This window comes from Ceratina calcarata, unplaced genomic scaffold, assembly GCF_001652005.2.
Source record: "Ceratina calcarata isolate Rehan_Ccalc_2016 unplaced genomic scaffold, ASM165200v1 scaffold428.2, whole genome shotgun sequence".
Lineage (NCBI taxonomy): Eukaryota > Metazoa > Arthropoda > Insecta > Hymenoptera > Apidae > Ceratina > Ceratina calcarata.
The window spans coordinates 975,492-995,507 of NW_017166501.1; the positions used below are offsets into that span (position 1 = coordinate 975,492).

Here is a 20,016-nt window from a genome sequence, read left to right on the forward strand (position 1 = left end):
CAGCGTCAATACTTAATTGGATATTTCCTTCTATACTTTTTAGCACGTAACTATTTATTGTTAGCATTGTTCTTCCGACGTCTGATTTCTTTTTAATTATAGGAAATGCGTTTTTCTAAGGTACATAAACTTTTGGGATTGACTGTATAGTCAAAGTACAAAGGGACCGAGTGTTCTCTTTAACTATTGTCATTTAATAGAAAACCTATCGTGTAACGATTAATTGTTGTTTACTCGATTTAGTGTTCTGAGTTCCAGCTACGACTTTCCTTCGATGCACTCCGTACGATTGTTTAAACAATTCCTGCATGCGCGATTGAAATTGAACTTCACTGTTCGAAACGATGTTACGTGGACGTGCTCGGTGAATTCACTCGGGTCGGAATCACACGCGGCGCGCGAATTGCAAAAGGAAACGATTAAGTGTTGAGCAATTTGAAAGAGGCTTGCGCGCGTGTAAATATTCTAGCGAGATGCATCGCAGCCAGCCGGTGCATCACTCCAGCTCGGTTGCAGCTAAAGCCGCGTCTTGTCCCAAGCTTCTAGAGTTAATTCGGTCTTTTCTCTCTCCCATCGAGCCGCGCGTCTCGCCTATTCCTTTTGTTCCTTTTCCGTGCTACCCTGCCGCGTTTCGCGCGAATGTTCCATCCGGCGCTTCCCTCATTTTTCGCTGGCTCACAACGGGAACATTCAGCTGTACGAGGAACTCGGAAGCGAGGCAAAACACGAAAACGCGAACCTATCGAACGCGCACCAAGGACTCATTGTGCCTTCGGAGTTCATAGATTTTGCATACAACCCTCGTTGTCTTAAGAAACGATAAAAAGTTCCGAACGTTTTTTTTTTTTCACCAAAGGCACGAATTTTTTACAAGGCACGAATATTTCGGTCAGGATTCGCTTCACTTAGGCGAGCAATTTAGGACGATATTTAAAGCGACTCCTTTAAATGACTACGCTCGATCAAGAATAGTTTGCCCGTCCGTCATCCCGCGGAATGGAATGACAGATCTTACTATTCCTGTAGAGACCGACCGAACAGAAAGGACAAGACCTACCTATACTGGTTCAAGCGGAAAAGTAGGATGCGACCCAGAACAATAGCGTGCGATCTGATAAGTGATAAGCTGGAAGATTGATGAACCAAGCTGCGATCGTCTGATGAGAAATTGTTTTATTTACCGAACGGTGTAACATGTTCCTCCTTCTCGTTATCATTTCAAATCGCATGTTTACATGAATTATTAGAATATGATGTGCAACCAGCTGACAATTTGCTTTGTAAATTAGTATACTCCGAGTGATTTGCAATTCAACGTGAAAGATTTCTCGTCTCCCGTTTTTCATGACACAGTAACGTTTTTGTGAGAGACGGGTGATGCCAGTAGTGCGTCGAACGTGAATGATGACTGGATTAGTACATGCAATTTTATTGTCGTATACGACGTTTGAATGGATGCCTGTCTCGTTAGTCAACCGATCCACGATGAAACCACTTAATAATTCTGGCTGGCGAGTATTAACCGTTGGCATTAGGTGCGAATGAGGAGGTGTGGGGACAATAAAGCGCCCTTTCGTAACGTTCATTAATTATTTATTATTCAACCACGTTAAGGTGTTAATAAGTTAATGACGTAAATCCGGCTCGTCGTACTCACCGCAGCTCGTTCAGAATCGTTAGGAGCTTCAACCCTGCAAACATACCGAATTACGAGTCTCCAGTTTTATTCGATTCGAAATCGTTCGAACCCGGGGGGGGGGATACGAACCGATGAACTCGTTGCGAAGCCTTATCCGATCCTTCAGTACCGGCGTCGAGATGACCAGACAGTTTATGAAGGCCAATAGCGCGGTCTTGTAATCTTCGGTGGCTGCGTTCTGCAGCTCGTCCACCACGACTTGCAACCGGTACCGTTCACCTTTCCTTTTCTACAAATGTTTCAACATCTATTATCGAAAATCTGCGTTCACCGAACAATTCAATTTATCGAGAAACAAAGACACAGGATATTCTTGATCAATTTATGGCATTGACATTCTGCCTCATCACGCTTCTATCGGAGTCTGAATTCCAGTCTGAACATTCGCCATCGACATCTCTCGTATTATATAATAGGGAGGCAATGAGGTATAGAATGTTAGCCCAGTTCAGGGGTGTTTCGCAAGGAGAAGCGTTGCTCGAATAGCGTGACGTGACCTGGCGCGTTGCAAGGAACGGTACGATGCATTATACGTATTGTTCTTTTGTTCGCCGCGGTGAGACCTTGAACTGTGACTTTTACCTAAGCTCGGCGCAGCTTCTCTGTGTCCCGTACACCTACGTACGATCGAGTGGACGCAGCAACCTTGCGTTTCAAACGATACTTAATACCTTCACGGTAACGATTGCGGTACTCTGCGGTAACGCGTTTATTTATCGACTACGATCTTTGCTCGAATTTAGCCGAGTTCGATCACCTGATACGCGTGAAGAGCGTCGATGGCCCGCTGCCTTCCATCCTGGCTGTAGACGCACAGCGCCGAGAGCAGTTCCGTCACTTGTTTCTTCACCGAGGGACACGCGGTGTCCAACGCTGAAATTCATACAACATGAAATCCACGCCCACGTCCATAAATCTTAATACAGAGCGTGTACGACATTGACTCGGCCTGATAGGCTTTATGGCTAATAAAATATACCCGAGGCGAGCTTCTCGCAGTAATCGGGATTGTCCACGATGTAGTCGAGCCCAACGTGGGAATCCATTTCGATCGCATTTGGGAAACGCTTCGCTCCGAATCTGCAACAGAGGAACAATCGCTAATTTCGTCGACGTATCAGGGAGCGACTGCGTCGTGGTAAACCGATAGCGTCTTATAATGTTTCATAACGGGAATCGAATTTTCCTTACCGTTATTTAGAATCGATATAGCGCCGTGTCAGAAAAATGCAAACGTACAGAACGTAACAGATACGATTAGACTTTGTGTAAAATAAAACTCAATTTGAAAAATGAAATCCTAATCGCTGCGTGTCGAACAGGGTTTTAACGTTCTATACATTTCAGCTTGTTTGCACAGAAGTGCATAAAATCTGAATCGAGTTTGGGGATAAATATTGAAACCTCTCGGCGTGAATCGAAGCTGAAACGAGGTCTAGGTTGAGAATCGACGTATCGCGCTCTTTCCTATGCGTGTCACATAAATATTCTCGTATGACTAACAGCGCGTAGTCTCCAAGCAGAAAGGAGTATCGCGTATCTCATAAAAATCCGCGTATTCCACGTCTCACGATTTCCAGCGAGAACGTTCGGTGACTAAAAAATGATGGGATCGACCACCGTTCGAAAAATTTCCCGCCCCGTATGAAATTGTGAGAGCGCGTTGGAGGACGTGGAACAACGAGAATAATCAAACGAACAAAGGAGAAAGAGTGATAGGGGAAGAGTCGCGAAAGAGTAAGAGTGAAAGGGCTAGAGAGGAAGAACGGGAGAGTGGGTAATATAGGGGAAAGACCATAAGATTGCGTCACCGTATGCATACGCATACCTCTAGTCACGTTTAAAAATAGATTCTTGAATATTATTAAAGGGCCACGATTATATTGAGCAGTCACGCCTTGGTCGTCACCCCCGACTCTATCATTGGCTCGATCCATTTCCAAAGTACCGATCCAATTAGGCGATTTGAAATTAAAGAGTCAGGGTGAGGATCGATCAGCATTTATTCGGTGAAAATTATACTTAAGCCGTCTTCCGCTGATTAAAATAATTGGCGAGCGAGGAAAGGGAGAGACAGAAACGGCGAGCGAGAGATCCGAATATAAACGCGATCGGTGTACGTAAGTAGAGGCTGGTCGAAGTGATTCATGCTGGTACGCCTTGCTGCGGCCGTACTAAGTAATCGGTGCTTCCTGCAATCGTTCCTACAGACGACCTCGGCGTTCGCACTTGCACGTCTGCATTTACGGTCACTGGCCATCTTAGGAAGGCCGCGATCCGATCCGTCGAAAAAGAGGAAAAGACCAATCTGGTTTTGTCGGTCGCCTTCCGAAACACCTTTTCGGACGGCGTGCGTTCATCATCTCTGCGGCCAAGGCTTTATACATGATTGCTGCGCAATTATTAAAGCGCGATCCCTCGTCCTTCCACGGTAAATGATCCTGACGCGGCTGAATCGGCTCATTAGTTTGACAAACTTCGCATTTAGCTCCGATCAAAGAGCCGTGGAAAAACATGCCCGCACGGATCATTTGGATCGACGCGGGACGCGACGATCGGCAGCGTCGATCTCGCGCGAATAAAACTGCATTTAGTAATTCAGTCGCGACGATTGCTAATACTAGAGGCGAGCCGGAGAGACGATCTTACGGGGCGTACGTACGAATTTGCGTGTGTATCGTGTATATTTAGGCATACATATACATGAAATAGCACTCGCGGCGGACGTGGGATACCATATCGGGTACCTTGTTGACCTCGCCTCTCTTCTCTGTCTCTCGTTCTTGTTCTCGTTCTCTTTCGCGTGCCGTACGAGAACGCAAAACGCTGAAACGCGTGTGCTCGCTCGGCTCGGTTCGCCGGCGATCTGCTCTCCTCTCTTCCTACGTCTTTCACCGACCGACGAAACAAGTTGCCAATGTCGTTTCGGACGTTCGTCACCGAAAAAGAGAATTCAATGCGAAACGCGAACAAATGACGTGTTCGCGCGTAACCCACGGAGAGGTCTCGAGGTTCGAAACGGAGTATTGCTTATGGACAAGGTGGATAAAACGTATCGTAGCTCAACGTATCTCAGCTGCGGAACCGAATGATCCATAGATCTCTACCCGGCGCGGACCAAAGATCCAGCGCACGTGCGCGACTCGATGCATTTCCGAATCGTTACTAGATCGGTTCACAGAGAAGGCGGGCGTCGTTACCGATCTCTTCTTGTGGGCACGTTCGACGTTCAATTGACTAAGTGAAATGCAAACGAAATTACTTTTTACAGCTACTGTACGTCTTGGCTCTTTAACAGAATTCTGAAGTAGCTCAATAAAAATGTCATAACTGGCATACATGCACGTGTTTGGAATTCTAAACAAGAGTTATAAACAATGTCGATTGTGCCTGGCAGTTGAATATATTTCGAATCTGGGCCCATGATCTTCCGCTCGTTCGTAATTCAACAGATCGGACTGTTATAACGTGATAAAGTAAAGATCGATTATTATTCATCGAGGAGGAAAGAGACGAACGGTGGGGCGAGGTAATTGCGAAACGTATTTCATCTATCGAGCCATCCCACGTATTTTTTAAATCGTTCCAATGCCAACAGTCTCTGAAATAACGATTTAACATAATGTAGTCTCTTTTGGTAGTTTCGTACAAGACCTTTCGCGCGTTACGTACCAAAGATACACGATTGTTAGTTTCGTCACGTTTGTCTTCACGTGAAAGTCGGAATAGAATACTCCGAACGTCCTTGCGCGAAACGAAAACCCGGCCTCTTTCGATTTTTTTTCTGTTCCACGCCGTGTCAGAATTTTCAATATGAATCAACATCGATATAAATTTCGTGTTATTGATCGTCAGTTCGATGAAAGCAATTCTTGTAAGAAATGATTCATTTTACGAAGATAACAGAAATTACTATCTTTTGGTTCTCTAGATCATTTGATAAAGCTTTTGCAGCTCCTCTTCAGTCCACGTTAAAGCCAACAATTTCGATGGTTAATCGATACAAGTTAATTGCGGTTACCTTATTGCAACGTGGTCATGGCCCCGGTTTGTATGATTATAGTGATCAGGATCGTCCCCGCTCGCGCCGTTTTTACTTATGCATCCCCAGTGATAACATGTCAATTTCATTTCAACTACTCGCAATATCTACTACCTTTTTCAATTTTCTGAGTCGAATTCATATATTTCCTATGGAACGACCTCGCGAATTTTAATTGCAAAACATCTATTTGTAAGGAATTACGATGAACGTCGCGATTACCGATTAAGATTCGTACGATTTTACACCATCGGTCAGGAAGCATCCTTGAACTTTGACACGATAAGGAGTCGAGTTTTGCGTAGAATCGCCGATTAAAATTGTTTCATCGTTATTATGCAAGGTCGCTTTTGATGTTGTGCAACGCGAAGCTGTTCATCCGAAAATGGAAATAACGCGTGCACCATCCCGAGCTGTCAAACTGAGTTCGAAGAGTGGAAAAGCAGGAGAACGTTTTCACGTGCACGCTCGATCTTCGATCGAAGTTTGACGTTTCGCGACGCGGAGGAAAGACACGCGGCCAGGTTTGACAGGTGTTCGCGTCCGCGAATGAAACTTTGAACGATAGAAAAAAACGATCGGGTGGCACGCTCGATCGATGAGGATTCTCACCTTTTATTTTCATTTAAGAAACTGGTCGACTGGCGGGTGACCGATCCGTAGTCCGATCGGCATTTCGATCGGTGGTAGCACGCGGCGCACGCACACTTTTTTCGTCGAGCACCGATTCGCGGAAACTGCGTTTCAGGAGCGCGCGACTGACCGCCACCTTGCCTGAGGAACGATCTAGCGCGCACGCGCACTTCGTTTCCGCTCGGATTTAGCTAAAGCCTCGATCCTCGCCGCTCCTCCTCAAGACCGCTGCCTTACATTTACACCGATTTGCATTTTCTATATAGTTCAATTTTCCCTTTTTCGTAACTGTCGTTAATTCTTTTAATTACATCCTACTCGCATCTAATTCGATCTTGACGCTCGGCGTTAGGAGAACGCGAAAATATTTAAGAACGTTTAAAAAATTCATTTTCTTACATTCTTTTAAACTTGCGTGCTTCGAAAGAGACATTTTTATGAATAGGAACATAAATTTTCTTAAAACGTCTAAAATAAAATATATTATAACATCAGAAATAATATGCGAGTGCGATTTTCGTTCAGTCGCGATTGACGAAGGGAAAAAATAAAATAAAAGAAAGAAGTTATAGAAAACTGATTTTGTTTATTAGAAATAAAAAGTCTGCATACTGCTCCAAACGACATTGATCAAGCAGCAGTGAACGGGATATCGTCTTCATTGGAACAATAAATGCCAGGAAATTGTTTCGTTACGTATTGTACATTAATCGTGCTGCGAATCGATACACAGGAGTCACTGCTCTAGTTACACAAATCAGTGGAATTCATAAAGTTCGAATAATTTAATCGTCATATTATCGCGAGTCGTAAATGTAATTTAGAAACGCTGGTGGAAGTTGGATGGTTGCGTCGGTTGAGCGGTCGAGTAAACCATCGCCGGTGGCTGTTGGTGGGTCATCGCATGACTCTGGTGTTGATGAAACTCCGGAGCTCCGTGGGGACCGTTCAGTCTGACGCGCTTTGCGTTCTGTCCGTGATTGTGATCGCCGTTTCCTTGTTGCTGTTGATTCTGTTGCTGCAATTTCGCGCATTGAGCAAACGGATCGATTAAATTAATAAAATGATATGCTTACAGTTTGCTGCTGATTTTGTCGCGCTTTGTTTTCAGTCTTTTCCTCTGTGTCGTCGTCCGTCAAGAACTCTCGCTTAGGGTACGGAATAGGACAACCGGCAAATATACTGCAACATCATTTGATCTTAGAGATAATTAATTAACAGGATGAGAAATTGTATAAGCAAAAGACGTACTCTGCTGTTGGCAGTGGTTCTTCTTGGAAATAAGCATCTTGCATAGAATGCTCGGAGGTAATTCTTTTATTAGGATCCATCATTAATAATTTTTGAAGCTAAAAGGGCTAAATTATAATCGTCGCACGAGCAAACGTTTCGAACGGATTAGAAATTATATGTGATCATACCAAGTTGAAAGCTTTGCTATCGGGTTTAATTTTATGCCGATCCATATACTTTGTAAGGGAACAATTCGCATAACTGTGAAAGGATGCATCAGTTAAAAAATGATCAGTTCGCATTTCGAATGAAGGAGGAATACTAACTTTGATCTTTTAAAGTCCTTCAGTAACGTAGGATGTTCCGGCATTTTTTTAATATCCTCCCAGTCTTTCTCCAATGGGAATCCCATCACATTGAATATCCTAAGTGTTAACAAAATTCACTTTTATTCTACTTTCTTATTTAATATCACGCTATACCATCGTAATTTGTACCTATCTAATTGATCATGATGATATGGATTACTAGTTTTAATATCTTCTTGCCTACAATGAAATATAGGCTCTGAAGTTAAGAGTTCTGCAAATATGCAGCCAATGGCCCAAATATCTGGAAGAAACGTCAGGGAAAATATTTGAGGAGACGACGAATACATAAATCAGTCTCTTTTAAATACATACCTATAGCTTTCGTGTAATGTCTAGCACCTAAAAGTAATTCTGGAGCTCTATACCAAAATGTTACTACTACTGGATCCAAGTCGGCGAGGGGCTTCAAGGGGGCATTGAATAATCTAGCAAAACCCATGTCTGCAATTTTTACACGACCCCTTTCATTTCCTTCACCCATTACTAAGATGTTTGCTGGTTTCTAGATCACAGTACGTGAAAACAGTTGTATACACAACAGTTACGCGAGCGTAATACTCATATGTAATAATAAATTACCAAATCTCTATGAAGGACCCAATTGGAATGTAGATAATGAATACCATCAAGAATTTGATACAACAAAGACTTGACCATTCCCTTTGGAACCATCACAGGTTTCTTGTTAGCCTTTGCTGCTCTATGGAACTTTATTATATGCTGCAGATTATACAATACAAAATAAATTTAAACTTTCGCAAGGCAAACAATTTAATATTCCTAGCAGCTGCGTACGTACCCACAAATCGTGTTCAGCAAAGTCGAACAGTAACCAGACTTTGCGATCAATGTGTGATAGAAAAACTCTAATTAATGTAATTACATTTACATGCTTCAATTCCCTAAGTAACTGTGGACAGAAATTCATCGGATCGGAACCGTGTACATTGAATTTTGAGCACAAATACTTACTGCTATTTCACGACACGCAGACATGGAGAGGCCAGTGCCTTCGATTTGTTTCAAGCCAAAATCCTTAGTATCTGGCCTAGACTTTAATTCGCTATCTGGTACACTATCAAAACGTTAAGTATACACGTGTTACAGTCGAAGAAAGTGAAAAGACACGAGAATAAATAAAATCTATGTTTTAAAAGATTTTCAATATTCAGAACGATTCAAATATAAACGAATTTAATTGAGAATCCTGTGAATCGTACGAGATCTGTACGAGGAAGCAGTTTCATTGGAACGTTCGGACGGAAAGTTCGAACGTTCGAAAAACAAGTCGTACGCTTTAAGCAACTGAAAGATCATTATTATTGACCTGAAATACCGTATTGTCAAATTCTACGGATCTTCTACGTTAGGTTAGTGACACTAACCCTTCTTTTCTACGGGCTTTATAGACGTGTCCGTAGGTTCCTCTCCCGACTTTACATCCTTCGAATTCGAACAAGTCCTCTACTTTCGTCCTATCTGTATCAGTTTTCAGCTTGAACTCGTAATCCATGGTCTTTAGTATTATTGGGATAACTATCAACTATAAACAAACATCTTTATTTTACGTATACATGATAAGAGATGAGGAGCATCCCTTCTTGCACGTAATATATTACCTCGATCACTTCATCGCACTATCGCACGATCGCACTATTCTGCACTATTTAGTGTGCATACAAATTACATGTGTACCTGTACATACACTACCTTTTTACCGCCAGATGGAAAAAGAATGGATTGAGTTTTCGAAAATACATACAAGAAATTTTATAATCTGAACTAATGAAAGCAAATAACAGATAAAATTGCACTTTAATCACATTTCCACCTAATCACTCTTACGTTCAAATACGTGAAAATGATTAATAAAATAATAATGTAAAAGTGCTTTCGAAAAATATTTTAGATTTCTTTCATTCGTAAGGATCAACAACATGATTTAATATGAGAAATTTACAATAAATCCTCCTCGTTCTATCACATAATTTCAACCAATGATTTAGTTATCATAGGTTAGAGTGACCAGTGCGTTGATGTCGTAAAAGTGCAACTCATACCTTGTATATCTACCTCTAATGTTCTTACGTTGTTATTAAATAACATTTTTGAATGAAACATAAAAGGGTTTAAGAAACGATTCATTTATAATTCGACTTTCAATGAAACGTTCTCTAATACTTTTATAAGTGACAATTAACAATCCGAGAAAATTAGTTTGTTACGAAAAGAAAAACTGTCGCATTGATACGATTCAACAGTAAGTACGCAGACAAAAACAATGCAAATAATTTCGATCTTGTTCTTTTTATCGATAGAATTCTAACTACAATGAATTTTCGTTTCTAGACACTAATAATGGCGCAAACGGGGTTTCCAGCATTAAAAAATGACTTGATCTTAAAAGCTGCGAGAGGCGAACCCGTGGAACGTGTACCAATGTGGATTATGCGCCAAGCCGGGAGATACCTCCCAGAATTTCATGAAGTCCGATCAAAACATGATTTCTTTTCTGTTTGCCAGACACCAGCTTTGGCTTGCGAAGTTACTTTGCAACCTATCAAAAGATTTGACTTGGACGCTAGCATAATTTTCTCAGATATCTTGGTTATACCACAAGCAATGGGATTAATTGTTACAATGGTCCCAGGAACGGTATACACTTACTTTATGGCTTTCTGCTAAGCAAGTGCTTATTAGAAAGATGTAAATGTAATGAATTTCAGGGACCAGTTATACCTGAACCTTTAAAAGATCCATCGGATTTGGCCAGATTAGTTCAACCAAATGTAGAAAAAGATTTGAAGTACGTAGGGGATGCTATTACCTTGACAAGGCATAAGTTAGAAGGGAAAGTACCATTAATTGGTTTTACTGGAGCACCGGTAAGTTAAGCAACCTTCCAAATAATGTATCCTAACTTTTAAAAGTCATATACAATTATAAACGTTTATCAATTGTTAGTGGACATTAATGAGCTACATGATCCAAGGTGGAGGTAGTTCGACAATGACAAAAGCACGAGAATGGCTATACAAATACCCAGAAGATTCTCATAAACTTCTGCATCTTATCGCGAACGTTATAATAGATTATCTTGTGATGCAAGTGAAAGCTGGGGCACAGTTGTTACAGGTCTTTGAAAGTCATGCGGATTTTCTGAACGACGAACTGTTTGAGAAGTATTCCTATAAATACTTGAAGGAGATCAGCGAGAAGGTGAGACAACGATTGAAAGAAGAAAATGTTCCTGAGGTACCGATGGTTAGTAAAATAAACACGATGTACCACTTATTACTCTATTTAGTTTTCTTTACGTTACTAAAGCAGAAATAAATTTTAGATTGCTTTTCCTAAAGGTGCGACCATCAATTCCCTCGAGATGTTAGCAAAATCGAAATCTTATGAAGTTTTAGGCTTGGATTGGACGGTTAATCCTACAGAGGCAAGAGAAAGATTTGGTCCCGATATCACGTTGCAGGGAAATTTAGATCCTTGTGCAATGTATGCTTCTGAGGTTTGTACAGATGTTATTATTACCATATTATGAAAAGTATTAATGTGCTTGTCTTTTACAGAAAGAGATAATTGATCGTGCTCGAAACATGGTAGCGAAATTCGGTAAAACACGGTATATTGCGAATTTGGGGCATGGTATTCAGCCAGATACACCGATCAAATCGGTTGCGGCATTTATTGAAGGAGTTCATTCAGTCTGATTTGCATAATTGAAACTTCCGTCTTGTATGCATTTATTACAATGTAACAATGTGCAAATGTATTTTGTAATAAATTGTTATTGTTGATAATTCTTATTAAACGTTTGTAACGTAATCCCTCGTCAATCTCGATACGGCAAACGTTTATACCTTTGTTTGTTCCATTTCATTGTTCTATTTTGATGTTAAATTAAAATTGATCGAGGCTCGGCGCCTGCGCATTGGAAATTCTGACCGATGCGAACTTCGAAGTCAGAGAACAGCGTTTTCTCAACTGTTTTGTCGAGGAATGTAATTGGTGTACTCCGGTGCCGAAGGGAGGGAAATCTCTCTTGAATCGGAGAGACGTGTGGCAATAATGGCAAGCCTAGTTCCAACTGGCACAAAATTTCACGTCCAACAACGTCCCCCACATTGACTCCCGGCTGGAATCCGTGGATCCATTCGGGTGGCCCCCTATCGCCGATTAGCGGTTCGCGCAAGCGCGGCCAGCTCTTCTGGTTAGAGTGTCCATTTTGATCACATGTGAGTATCTCCAGTCTGTTCTCCTTTTTTTCACGGTGAGTCTAGCTGATCAGCTTGTGATCACACGAACAAGTTCGTTAAAACGTGCTCCGAGACAAATAAGCCAAAGGCTCGAGAACGGCGTTAATACGGACGATCGTTGTCCGTGATCAATCGAACGTTTCTCGAGAGAGAGTCGGCGACTTCGACGACGAACCAACCGCACGCGATCCTTTTCGCGCCATCTTCTCAAGGAAAACGGTGAAAAAACCGCAGTAAACTCGTCCTCGAAGGTAATTCCGACTTTCGCGAGCTTCCCCGATTGATATTCCGTAAAGACGGCTCGATAACCGAGGAACTGTCAGCCGGGTGGAATCTTTGGTTAGATTGTGCCTGCACAACGTGTTCCATATCCTCCGCAATCACTTTCACCGAAGCTTTTCCGAACTTCTCATGTCCCAGACTCGTCCCGCCAATGTTTTTCTCATAGACGATTAATCGCTCGATATTCGAGTTCGGTTCGTGTCCAATATTCGCTCGTAGCAGCTCCGCAAACTCTTGACTTTTTTTGGGAATATTTGGTGACTACGACCTATGTAACGAGACACGTTCCTTGTGTTGTCCAACCTTTCGTACAATAACTTGCCAAATCATTTGTTTATAATCGGAACTAGTAACCGCATTGTGCATTCAATGTGCTTGTACACTTTTTAAGTGTAAATAAATAATAGCTTAGGTATCTATTTCAAAACATATTGTGAATTGTGAACGGCTATATAGATCTATATCTTTTGTATTTATATCTATCGACTCTGTAATTTCGATGTATTTTCACAAAACATGATGAAATGTTTGCTTATGTGATATACTGCTCGCAGTTGCATAGCAAATTCTATTTCCATCCGAAACAGTAATTTTTAGTATTGTTTGTTATGAATTTTATATTTGTTAAAAACAAATTCCATTTTGTAAGGACTATAATTTATGCGATACCTTTGAATTTATATCTTCTAAAAATTGCAAGACAGTTATTATTGTACAAAAAGTATCGAAAAGAATTTACCAATCTTTTGCTTTATTTCCAAAATATGTTCCGTTGATTGGTATAATTATTCAAGTTTTAAATTTCATTGTCAGCAGAAGTCGAATTGTAATTTCAGAGAAACACAATAAACTAAGGATGGCAGACATAGAGGATACTCACTTCGAGACCGGAGACTCCGGTGCTTCTGTAACATACCCAATGCAGTGCTCGGCTCTGCGCAAGAACGGGTTCGTAATGCTCAAATCTCGGCCGTGTAAAATTGTAGAAATGTCAACATCAAAAACTGGGAAACACGGCCATGCTAAGGTACATCTCGTAGGCATCGATATTTTCACTTCAAAAAAGTATGAAGATATTTGTCCTTCTACGCACAACATGGATGTGCCCTTCGTTAAGCGAGAAGATTACCAGGTATCTTCGAACATCATCATCTAATAATTGTTATCCAGATTCTGTTTCTCTTTGTAATACAATGTTCTCGGTGACGTTACAGCTAGCAGACATATCTGACGATGGCTATTTATGCCTGATGGCTGATAATGGTGAACTTCGTGAAGATTTAAAAATTCCTGACGGTGAATTAGGTGCTCAGTTACGTGCTGACCACGAAGCTGGAAAAGAGCTTCTTGTAAGTTTCTTCGATTTTACCACGAATAATAACCGCTGAAACGAACGTTCACTGTGAAATGACTCTCGTCTTTTATTTTTCAGTGCACTGTGCTGAAAGCATGCGGTGAAGAAGTTGTGATCGCCATCAAAACTAACACTGCCATCGATAAATAATTGTGTTCAGTCCAGACTCCACCATCACATTAAAGAAAAAAACACACACAGCTAATATATTATTAAAAGAAACCTAAGATACAATATTGAGATGATCAATGGTTAACATAAGAACTATTACCAACAACAAATAGAGAAGAGAAGGAGTGGGGGGCACAGCCGGGAGGAGAAGAGGACTGGAAAGAATGGCAAGAACAAGGAAAGGGGAAGAGGCAAACATTTAAAAGAATAATAATAAAGGGAAGGAAGCGAAAAAGAACGTGCGCGAGCATGTAAGTGTGAGGGAGGAAAGGATTACGAATAATTAAATAATTGCAAAAATGAAATAAAAAAAGAAATAAAAAGAGAATAAATCGAAAAACAGTATCAGCTTAGACCTTGGGAAATAAATGTCTTTGGCGGTTTAAAGTGTTGATATTAACATGGCAGTTTTTACGGCAAGAAATTACTGAAAGACGGCTACGTCACATGTTTCACTTTGATTTGTGATTTCGAACAAAATTTATGAAATTAGAATTCTGTTGGAATTCCAATTACATCATTCGGTGAACGCCGCAAGTTGCAGTTCCGGTATGATTTTATTGAAATTCCGTTGGCTTGGAATTCTAACTATTTATGTTAAGTAATAGTTTTGTTCCCTTGAGATAAAACCCCTTGTCCATGTATTATGATATTGAAATTTCGTTCCGATAAAATTTGTCAAACTTTCTATTACGGTGGACCCTTGATTTTTGATGAATTAACATTTTCAACGAAAACAATGTTCGTTGAAGTTTGATTCCTCTTCAATTTGAACTCAACACAGTTTTGTGTTTTCCTTTATTCTTAAAGATTGCGTTTTAGAAAGTCAATCTTAATTTAGAATTCCTTGTTTTGATTTTGAATTTTTTTTATATACTTATAATCCTGTCTGATCTTTATTAAGTATCTACGAGATTTGAGGATTTCATTTGAAACAAAAAATTTGTGTCTTAACAGAAATCTCTAAAATCTTTCATATAACCGAAAGCTTTCTATCCGGTAGAAATCTATTCCTGTAATGTCACTACTTTTAAAAATTCTTCATTTTATTAAAATCTAAATTCTAAAATTTTATTCATAATTGTAAAAACAACATGAATTTCATTTTTCAGTGATGTATATAAAGGATTATAATATCTGTCGCTTGAACCTTACAGTTAAAATAATGAGAAATTAAAGGAAAAGATAACTTTTTTTTACATAGATCTAATGAATTTTTATTAATTTTGTGTGAACGTCGAAGAGAGAAAAAATAGTTTCATTTAAGTATTCATACGTATAGCCTGTGTTATTTTGTATTTAATCATTTTCAAATGAAAAATTTGATAATGCTTTGAGATAAACTTTGAACTCCGAACCTCGGTGAATATTAACACTCCCACATACACGTAAATCCTAACACGAAATTTCGGAATTCAGTTTGTACTTTAGACTGTGTGTGCGTGCATATAAGATGATACACGTCAGAACTCGCGATTCTGAAATTTTTCAGTTTAACAATCGCTTGATTTCGGATTTCTGACTTGAAGTTTCGGTGTCGCAGTTGCACACGTTCAAATTCTTCAAATCAGACCATACTATCTATGAGAAAGCAAAAAGAAAACGTAAGGAAGTTAAAAAATATATATATATAAATGAATGATAAGAAGCAACTAAGCTACCTATAATCTAAGCAGACTAATTTAAGATTAAGACGACCTAGATAAATGAATTTAATCGATAAAAGAACTGAAGATGAAAACAAGAGAAAAAGAACGAATCGATCGGTCGGCCTCACACGATCGTTTTGAACGACGAGAAGACGGAAACCGTTTCTTTCTGCTTCTCGACATTCGGTTTAATTGATTATGCACCACTGCTGGTGTCGTTCTCTTTAAGTTCTTACGAATTTTAATAAACTAATCGTAGAGCAATTTTCGGCGAAGGAAAAAGCACGGATGACACGATATTTCGAGAATATTTTCAAACTACTTTTAGCGTTAAAAAAAAGACTTGATTTAATCTATCAATTATATCTTTAGTATGTAGTTAACCAGTATGTCTGATAATAAATGAAATCTTGCAGTTTAATCAAATTTATTTCGTCTAACATAGTTATCAATATATTTTGAACGGATCTGTTTAAACTGACAAATATTCTTGAAGTATTATTAAATTTCATGTGCACTCTTATAATTAATACACCAATTAAATTCGTAGTAGAATAAATTCGATTGCACTTTGATAATATTTTTAAAAAATGAATGTTTTCCACGAAAAAAGAATAAAAAAAAATATAAGATCACCAGCATTGGCGTATATAAAAAAATAAAATATATACACACGCGGAATAGACGAACACATATACGAAATACATGCAGTGGAAAAGTATATTGAGAATACTTAACACGAGTACCCGTATGCGAAAGTACACGATTATGGGATTTGAGAAACAGACAAAAACAGACATATAAAAAGTATATAAGTAAATAAATGGAATACCAATGAGCATTTGTTTATACGACGGAAAATCGATGGAGGATAAATGGATAAATAAAATGAGAAAAAAGCCCGTCAAATGCTTTTGTATCAACCTTCGATGATATTTCAAGAGAGAGAGAGAGAGAGAGAGAGAGAGAGAGAGAATATTCAGTATTAATTCAGACTTGGTAATTTTACATTTGTTTGATCGGTTAACATGTCTTTTAATAGTTTTCCTCGATAAGTCCGTAATCTTTATTTCCATTAAACAATTTTTCATATTAGCTTTGTATCAGAAGAAACCGATGAATAAAGCAAATTAAATTCAATTGTAAACGTGAACAGATAAACATGAGATTAAATTATTTGGGCGACGAAATCATTGAACAACTTGTTAGAAGTTTATTCGCAAATATTCTCTTTAATATTCCTACATTTTTCAAACATTAATACTCTTATATCTCGTATTATTAATAATTGTTATTAATGATTAAAAAAACATTGCGAGTGCCATTATATATACATATACGTATGTATATTATAATATAAATATATATATATATATATTTTGCTCGTACATGCGAGCCCACCACGTACACGGGTAAAACACACGCACACTCATTCACACGGAGAACATCTTAAAGATATGTAACATGAATGTATCTTGAATGTGCTATATATATATACATATATATACGCAGCTGCTTTCCTATTTAAATTTATTCGTTGTAAAAATGAGACACGTTTATACAAGTATAAATTATGTTTGACGACTTACACCTATGTATACTAAACATTGTGCACATTAACTGGATGAATTTCATTAAGAAACGAGAAGATGCGTTAAGAGTATTATTATAAAGACTGTACATTCGCGTAGGTAAATTTCCGGATCGGATAAATGTATAACGAGAAATATACAGCGATTTATAAAATTAATAAACAAGGACTATAAAAATGTACCTCGGCTTCATAATAATACTTGTTCAACGCTAACACTTAACAGAGGTCCATATATCTAAATTAGTAAAAAGAGATTGCACAAAAGCAATAAACAAGTATATAAAACTGTTTTAAATTTATTAAAAAGAGAACTTGTAAAATATATCGTATTCTATGAACGTATTATCATCGTAAAGTCGGCTTGATGTTTAAATGCAACATTTCAGCTAAGGTGTTACATACCTTTAAGCACATCCTATATATTTATACGTATACATTACATTCATATACATATATATATAATCCAGACACTCGTAATGTCTCTCAATATTTTATTCAAAATCTCGACATAATTAATAATTGATATTCAATTATTCATTCTTTTTAATACTTCAGGAAAAATTCATCTTTACCGTTGCACCCTGTATATCACAGGAAACCGTCCGAAATTCTTCGCCGCAGTGTCGCTCACTGGAGCGATTCGTATCTTAATTACATCATTTATGATTTCTCGTTTACTTCTTTTTCTTTGTTTTTTTATTGACAATCTTCAAGATTGAAGGAGAGCTCATCTTCCTCGGAAGATCAATTATTGGCGCTTCTCCTTTGCAACGCGGCCGCGAGATCTTGTCTCAGAGCAGCCTGTTGTCTCTGGTCGGCTAGAGATTGTACGGACCTTAAACCGTTCACGATATCTTTCGTTTTGCCGAAGTAAATTTCGTTCAGCGTGTTTCGGATTTTGTTCTCCATATCCTCGACCATCCGACCGATGTTGGCGATGTGCGGAGAACTCTCGCTTATCTGAGCATCTTGTTCCACCTAAAGACGAATATCATGTACAGATATGACGTACGCGAATATTGAAACTAGTTCCGCAGATGCGAACAAGAACGAACCTGTCTAGTGAGGCTCCCACCAAGGTTCATCGTCCCAGACCCATGTTTATTGGTTTGTAACCAAAGCATCGCGGTGGAAGTTAGTTTGTAATGCGCGGTCCTACCGCTGGTTTTCTCTTGAACTTCCACTACATGAATAGAATCCCAACAACCTTTGATCTTTTTCGAACCATCGCCTGCTTTTTTAATCAGTATCACTGCCGCAAAACCATGATCCAAGTCCCACAAATAGACAGAGGAGACGCCACCCTCGAAATACAGTTCCCTATACTGATCAAACGCATGATTCGCGTCTATCTCTAATTTCCTAAGTCTCTCAGAAGGCATTGAACCATCTTCTAACGGCGGGTCGTACGTATTACTCCAAGGAGACCTGCGAAAGTATTTGTGAAATTAGTACAAATTAATCGCGATCAAAAAGTTTGTGATTAATCACCTATATGAGTCTCCGTCTCTGTTGTAATCGCAGAGTAAATAATCCTTTCCAGATTCTTTGTCCTTCGCGATTTTTAAGGGTTGATCGACGGAGGATAAAAGTTCCTCGCACAGCGATGGCACTAAATCTATTAAATCACTTAAATTCTTTTCGATCTGTTGAGGCGGCAGTCTTCTCATCAAATCTAACGCGCAGTCCATCTGCTTCTCCGTCTTTGAAATCAAGAATCAACATCCATATAATAAAAGAATATTAATTCGCGAGTCTGTCATACGATGTGTGGCGAAGCTTGATATGGGAGATTCACGTATTTCATGTTCTACAATAGGTATTTTGGAAAGAGCATTGAAATAAGGGTATGCGAGTAGATATAAAAAAATTTATACACGTGTAAACTTTTGATAAAAAATCAAAATTTTCTATATAGGAATGTATGTCACTGAATGGCGCCATTTTGACATTTATCTTATTTGAGGTTAGATTAAAAAGCTGTTCTCATAGTGTTAATAAGATACAACACACTCGGAATTTTCATTAAAAAAAATTTGACAGAAAAAATTGAATAATAGTTGAGCAGGTGGATAAAGTCTCATTGTACTGACTACTGTCTCCAAGTAATCTCGATAGGAATTTAACACGGTTAAACACGAAACGTACTGTTGAATTACCGATCGGAATAATCAAACTCACCATTTTAAATGATCCAGAAAATGTAGCAAACTTGGATCAGACCATCAATCAGTGAAAGCTACGAAATCAATGTAAAATTTATCGAGAAACTGTTTATCCCCTGACCCGCATTCAGTCACCGAAAACGAATATTCCAGGGGCGTGTCATGACTAGCGCTGGTTGGCCGACAAGCAATGCTATCAACTTAATATCAACGAAGATTAAATAAACAATATATCAGTAAAAATTAAAAGCGGTCGAAATGATCACTATTTATTGATGCTGCTCAAGAACTTTTGACCATATTCCCATCTCCTCAAAAACTATGACAATGTCCTGCAGGAATTCAGTTCCAAAAATATATATAGAGAGAATTTCATTAAAATGTAGGAATATTTTTATTACAATGTAGTTTCACTTGCGAATTGAAGGAAGCAACAAGTATTTGAAATCAAACGTATATTTACCTTCGATGGATTCGCAAATGGAACGTTAGAAGCATAAGAAGCGTCGACAAAGGACAAAGCCTCTTTAAAATCTACGACTTGTCAGTGTTTCAAAC

General features: G+C 39.0%; 5 protein-coding genes across 9 annotated transcripts in view; 2 read left to right on the forward strand and 3 right to left on the reverse strand.

The window, feature by feature from the left end:
* The window catches only part of form3 (FH2 domain-containing protein formin 3), a 16,293-nt gene extending 9,786 nt beyond the window's left edge, over positions 1-6,507 (reverse strand). Inside the window, exons 1-5 of one of the 2 annotated variants that reach the window (XM_018027667.2) lie at positions 6,354-6,507; positions 2,679-2,779; positions 2,457-2,572; positions 1,769-1,928; positions 1,658-1,691 (exon numbers count right to left, since the gene is read on the reverse strand). In XM_018027667.2, coding sequence (XP_017883156.1) covers positions 1,658-1,691; positions 1,769-1,928; positions 2,457-2,572; positions 2,679-2,745 — 377 coding nt within the window. In that variant the 5' untranslated portion in view covers positions 2,746-2,779; positions 6,354-6,507. Of the gene's footprint in view, positions 1-1,657; positions 1,692-1,768; positions 1,929-2,456; positions 2,573-2,678; positions 2,780-2,890; positions 4,223-6,353 lie in introns of those variants that run through there. The other variant, XM_026815073.1, reaches the window with a different exon arrangement.
* Positions 6,508-6,940: 433 nt separating this feature from the next.
* Cdk8 (cyclin-dependent kinase 8) lies at positions 6,941-9,685 on the reverse strand. 2 transcript variants are annotated; one of them, XM_018027552.2, is made up of 12 exons: positions 9,598-9,685; positions 9,364-9,521; positions 8,951-9,053; positions 8,778-8,888; positions 8,558-8,698; positions 8,291-8,480; positions 8,105-8,219; positions 7,934-8,032; positions 7,796-7,868; positions 7,626-7,723; positions 7,451-7,556; positions 7,195-7,392 (listed from the first exon to the last, which is right to left on the reverse strand). In XM_018027552.2, exons 2-12 carry the CDS (start codon positions 9,489-9,491, stop codon positions 7,195-7,197), a joined length of 1,362 nt encoding a protein of 453 aa, XP_017883041.1. In that variant the 5' UTR covers positions 9,492-9,521; positions 9,598-9,685. The 2 variants fall into 2 exon arrangements, with proteins under 2 accessions (XP_017883042.1, XP_017883041.1); XM_018027553.2 differs by lacking the exon at positions 9,598-9,685 and having other exon boundaries at positions 6,941-7,392; positions 9,364-9,491.
* A 421-nt stretch (positions 9,686-10,106) lies between these two features.
* Positions 10,107-11,798, forward strand: Urod (uroporphyrinogen decarboxylase). The gene is made up of 6 exons (XM_018027558.2): positions 10,107-10,238; positions 10,328-10,633; positions 10,705-10,863; positions 10,943-11,242; positions 11,322-11,495; positions 11,557-11,798. Exons 2-6 carry the CDS (start codon positions 10,337-10,339, stop codon positions 11,695-11,697), a joined length of 1,071 nt encoding a protein of 356 aa, XP_017883047.1. The 5' UTR covers positions 10,107-10,238; positions 10,328-10,336; the 3' UTR covers positions 11,698-11,798.
* Positions 11,799-12,125: 327 nt separating this feature from the next.
* eEF5 (eukaryotic translation elongation factor 5) lies at positions 12,126-16,846 on the forward strand. 3 transcript variants are annotated; one of them, XM_018027567.2, is made up of 4 exons: positions 12,126-12,222; positions 13,362-13,657; positions 13,740-13,874; positions 13,958-16,846. In XM_018027567.2, exons 2-4 carry the CDS (start codon positions 13,382-13,384, stop codon positions 14,027-14,029), a joined length of 483 nt encoding a protein of 160 aa, XP_017883056.1. In that variant the 5' UTR covers positions 12,126-12,222; positions 13,362-13,381; the 3' UTR covers positions 14,030-16,846. The 3 variants fall into 3 exon arrangements, with proteins under 3 accessions (XP_017883056.1, XP_017883055.1, XP_017883054.1); XM_018027566.2 differs by having other exon boundaries at positions 12,175-12,257; XM_018027565.2 differs by having other exon boundaries at positions 12,178-12,494.
* A 65-nt stretch (positions 16,847-16,911) lies between these two features.
* On the reverse strand, positions 16,912-19,650 carry cpb (F-actin-capping protein subunit beta). Its single transcript, XM_018027563.2, has 4 exons — positions 19,475-19,650; positions 18,785-18,996; positions 18,349-18,721; positions 16,912-18,271 (listed from the first exon to the last, which is right to left on the reverse strand). The coding sequence occupies exons 1-4, from the start codon at positions 19,475-19,477 to the stop codon at positions 18,038-18,040; spliced, it is 822 nt and encodes a 273-aa protein (XP_017883052.1). The 5' UTR covers positions 19,478-19,650; the 3' UTR covers positions 16,912-18,037.
* Positions 19,651-20,016: the final 366 nt, after the last annotated feature.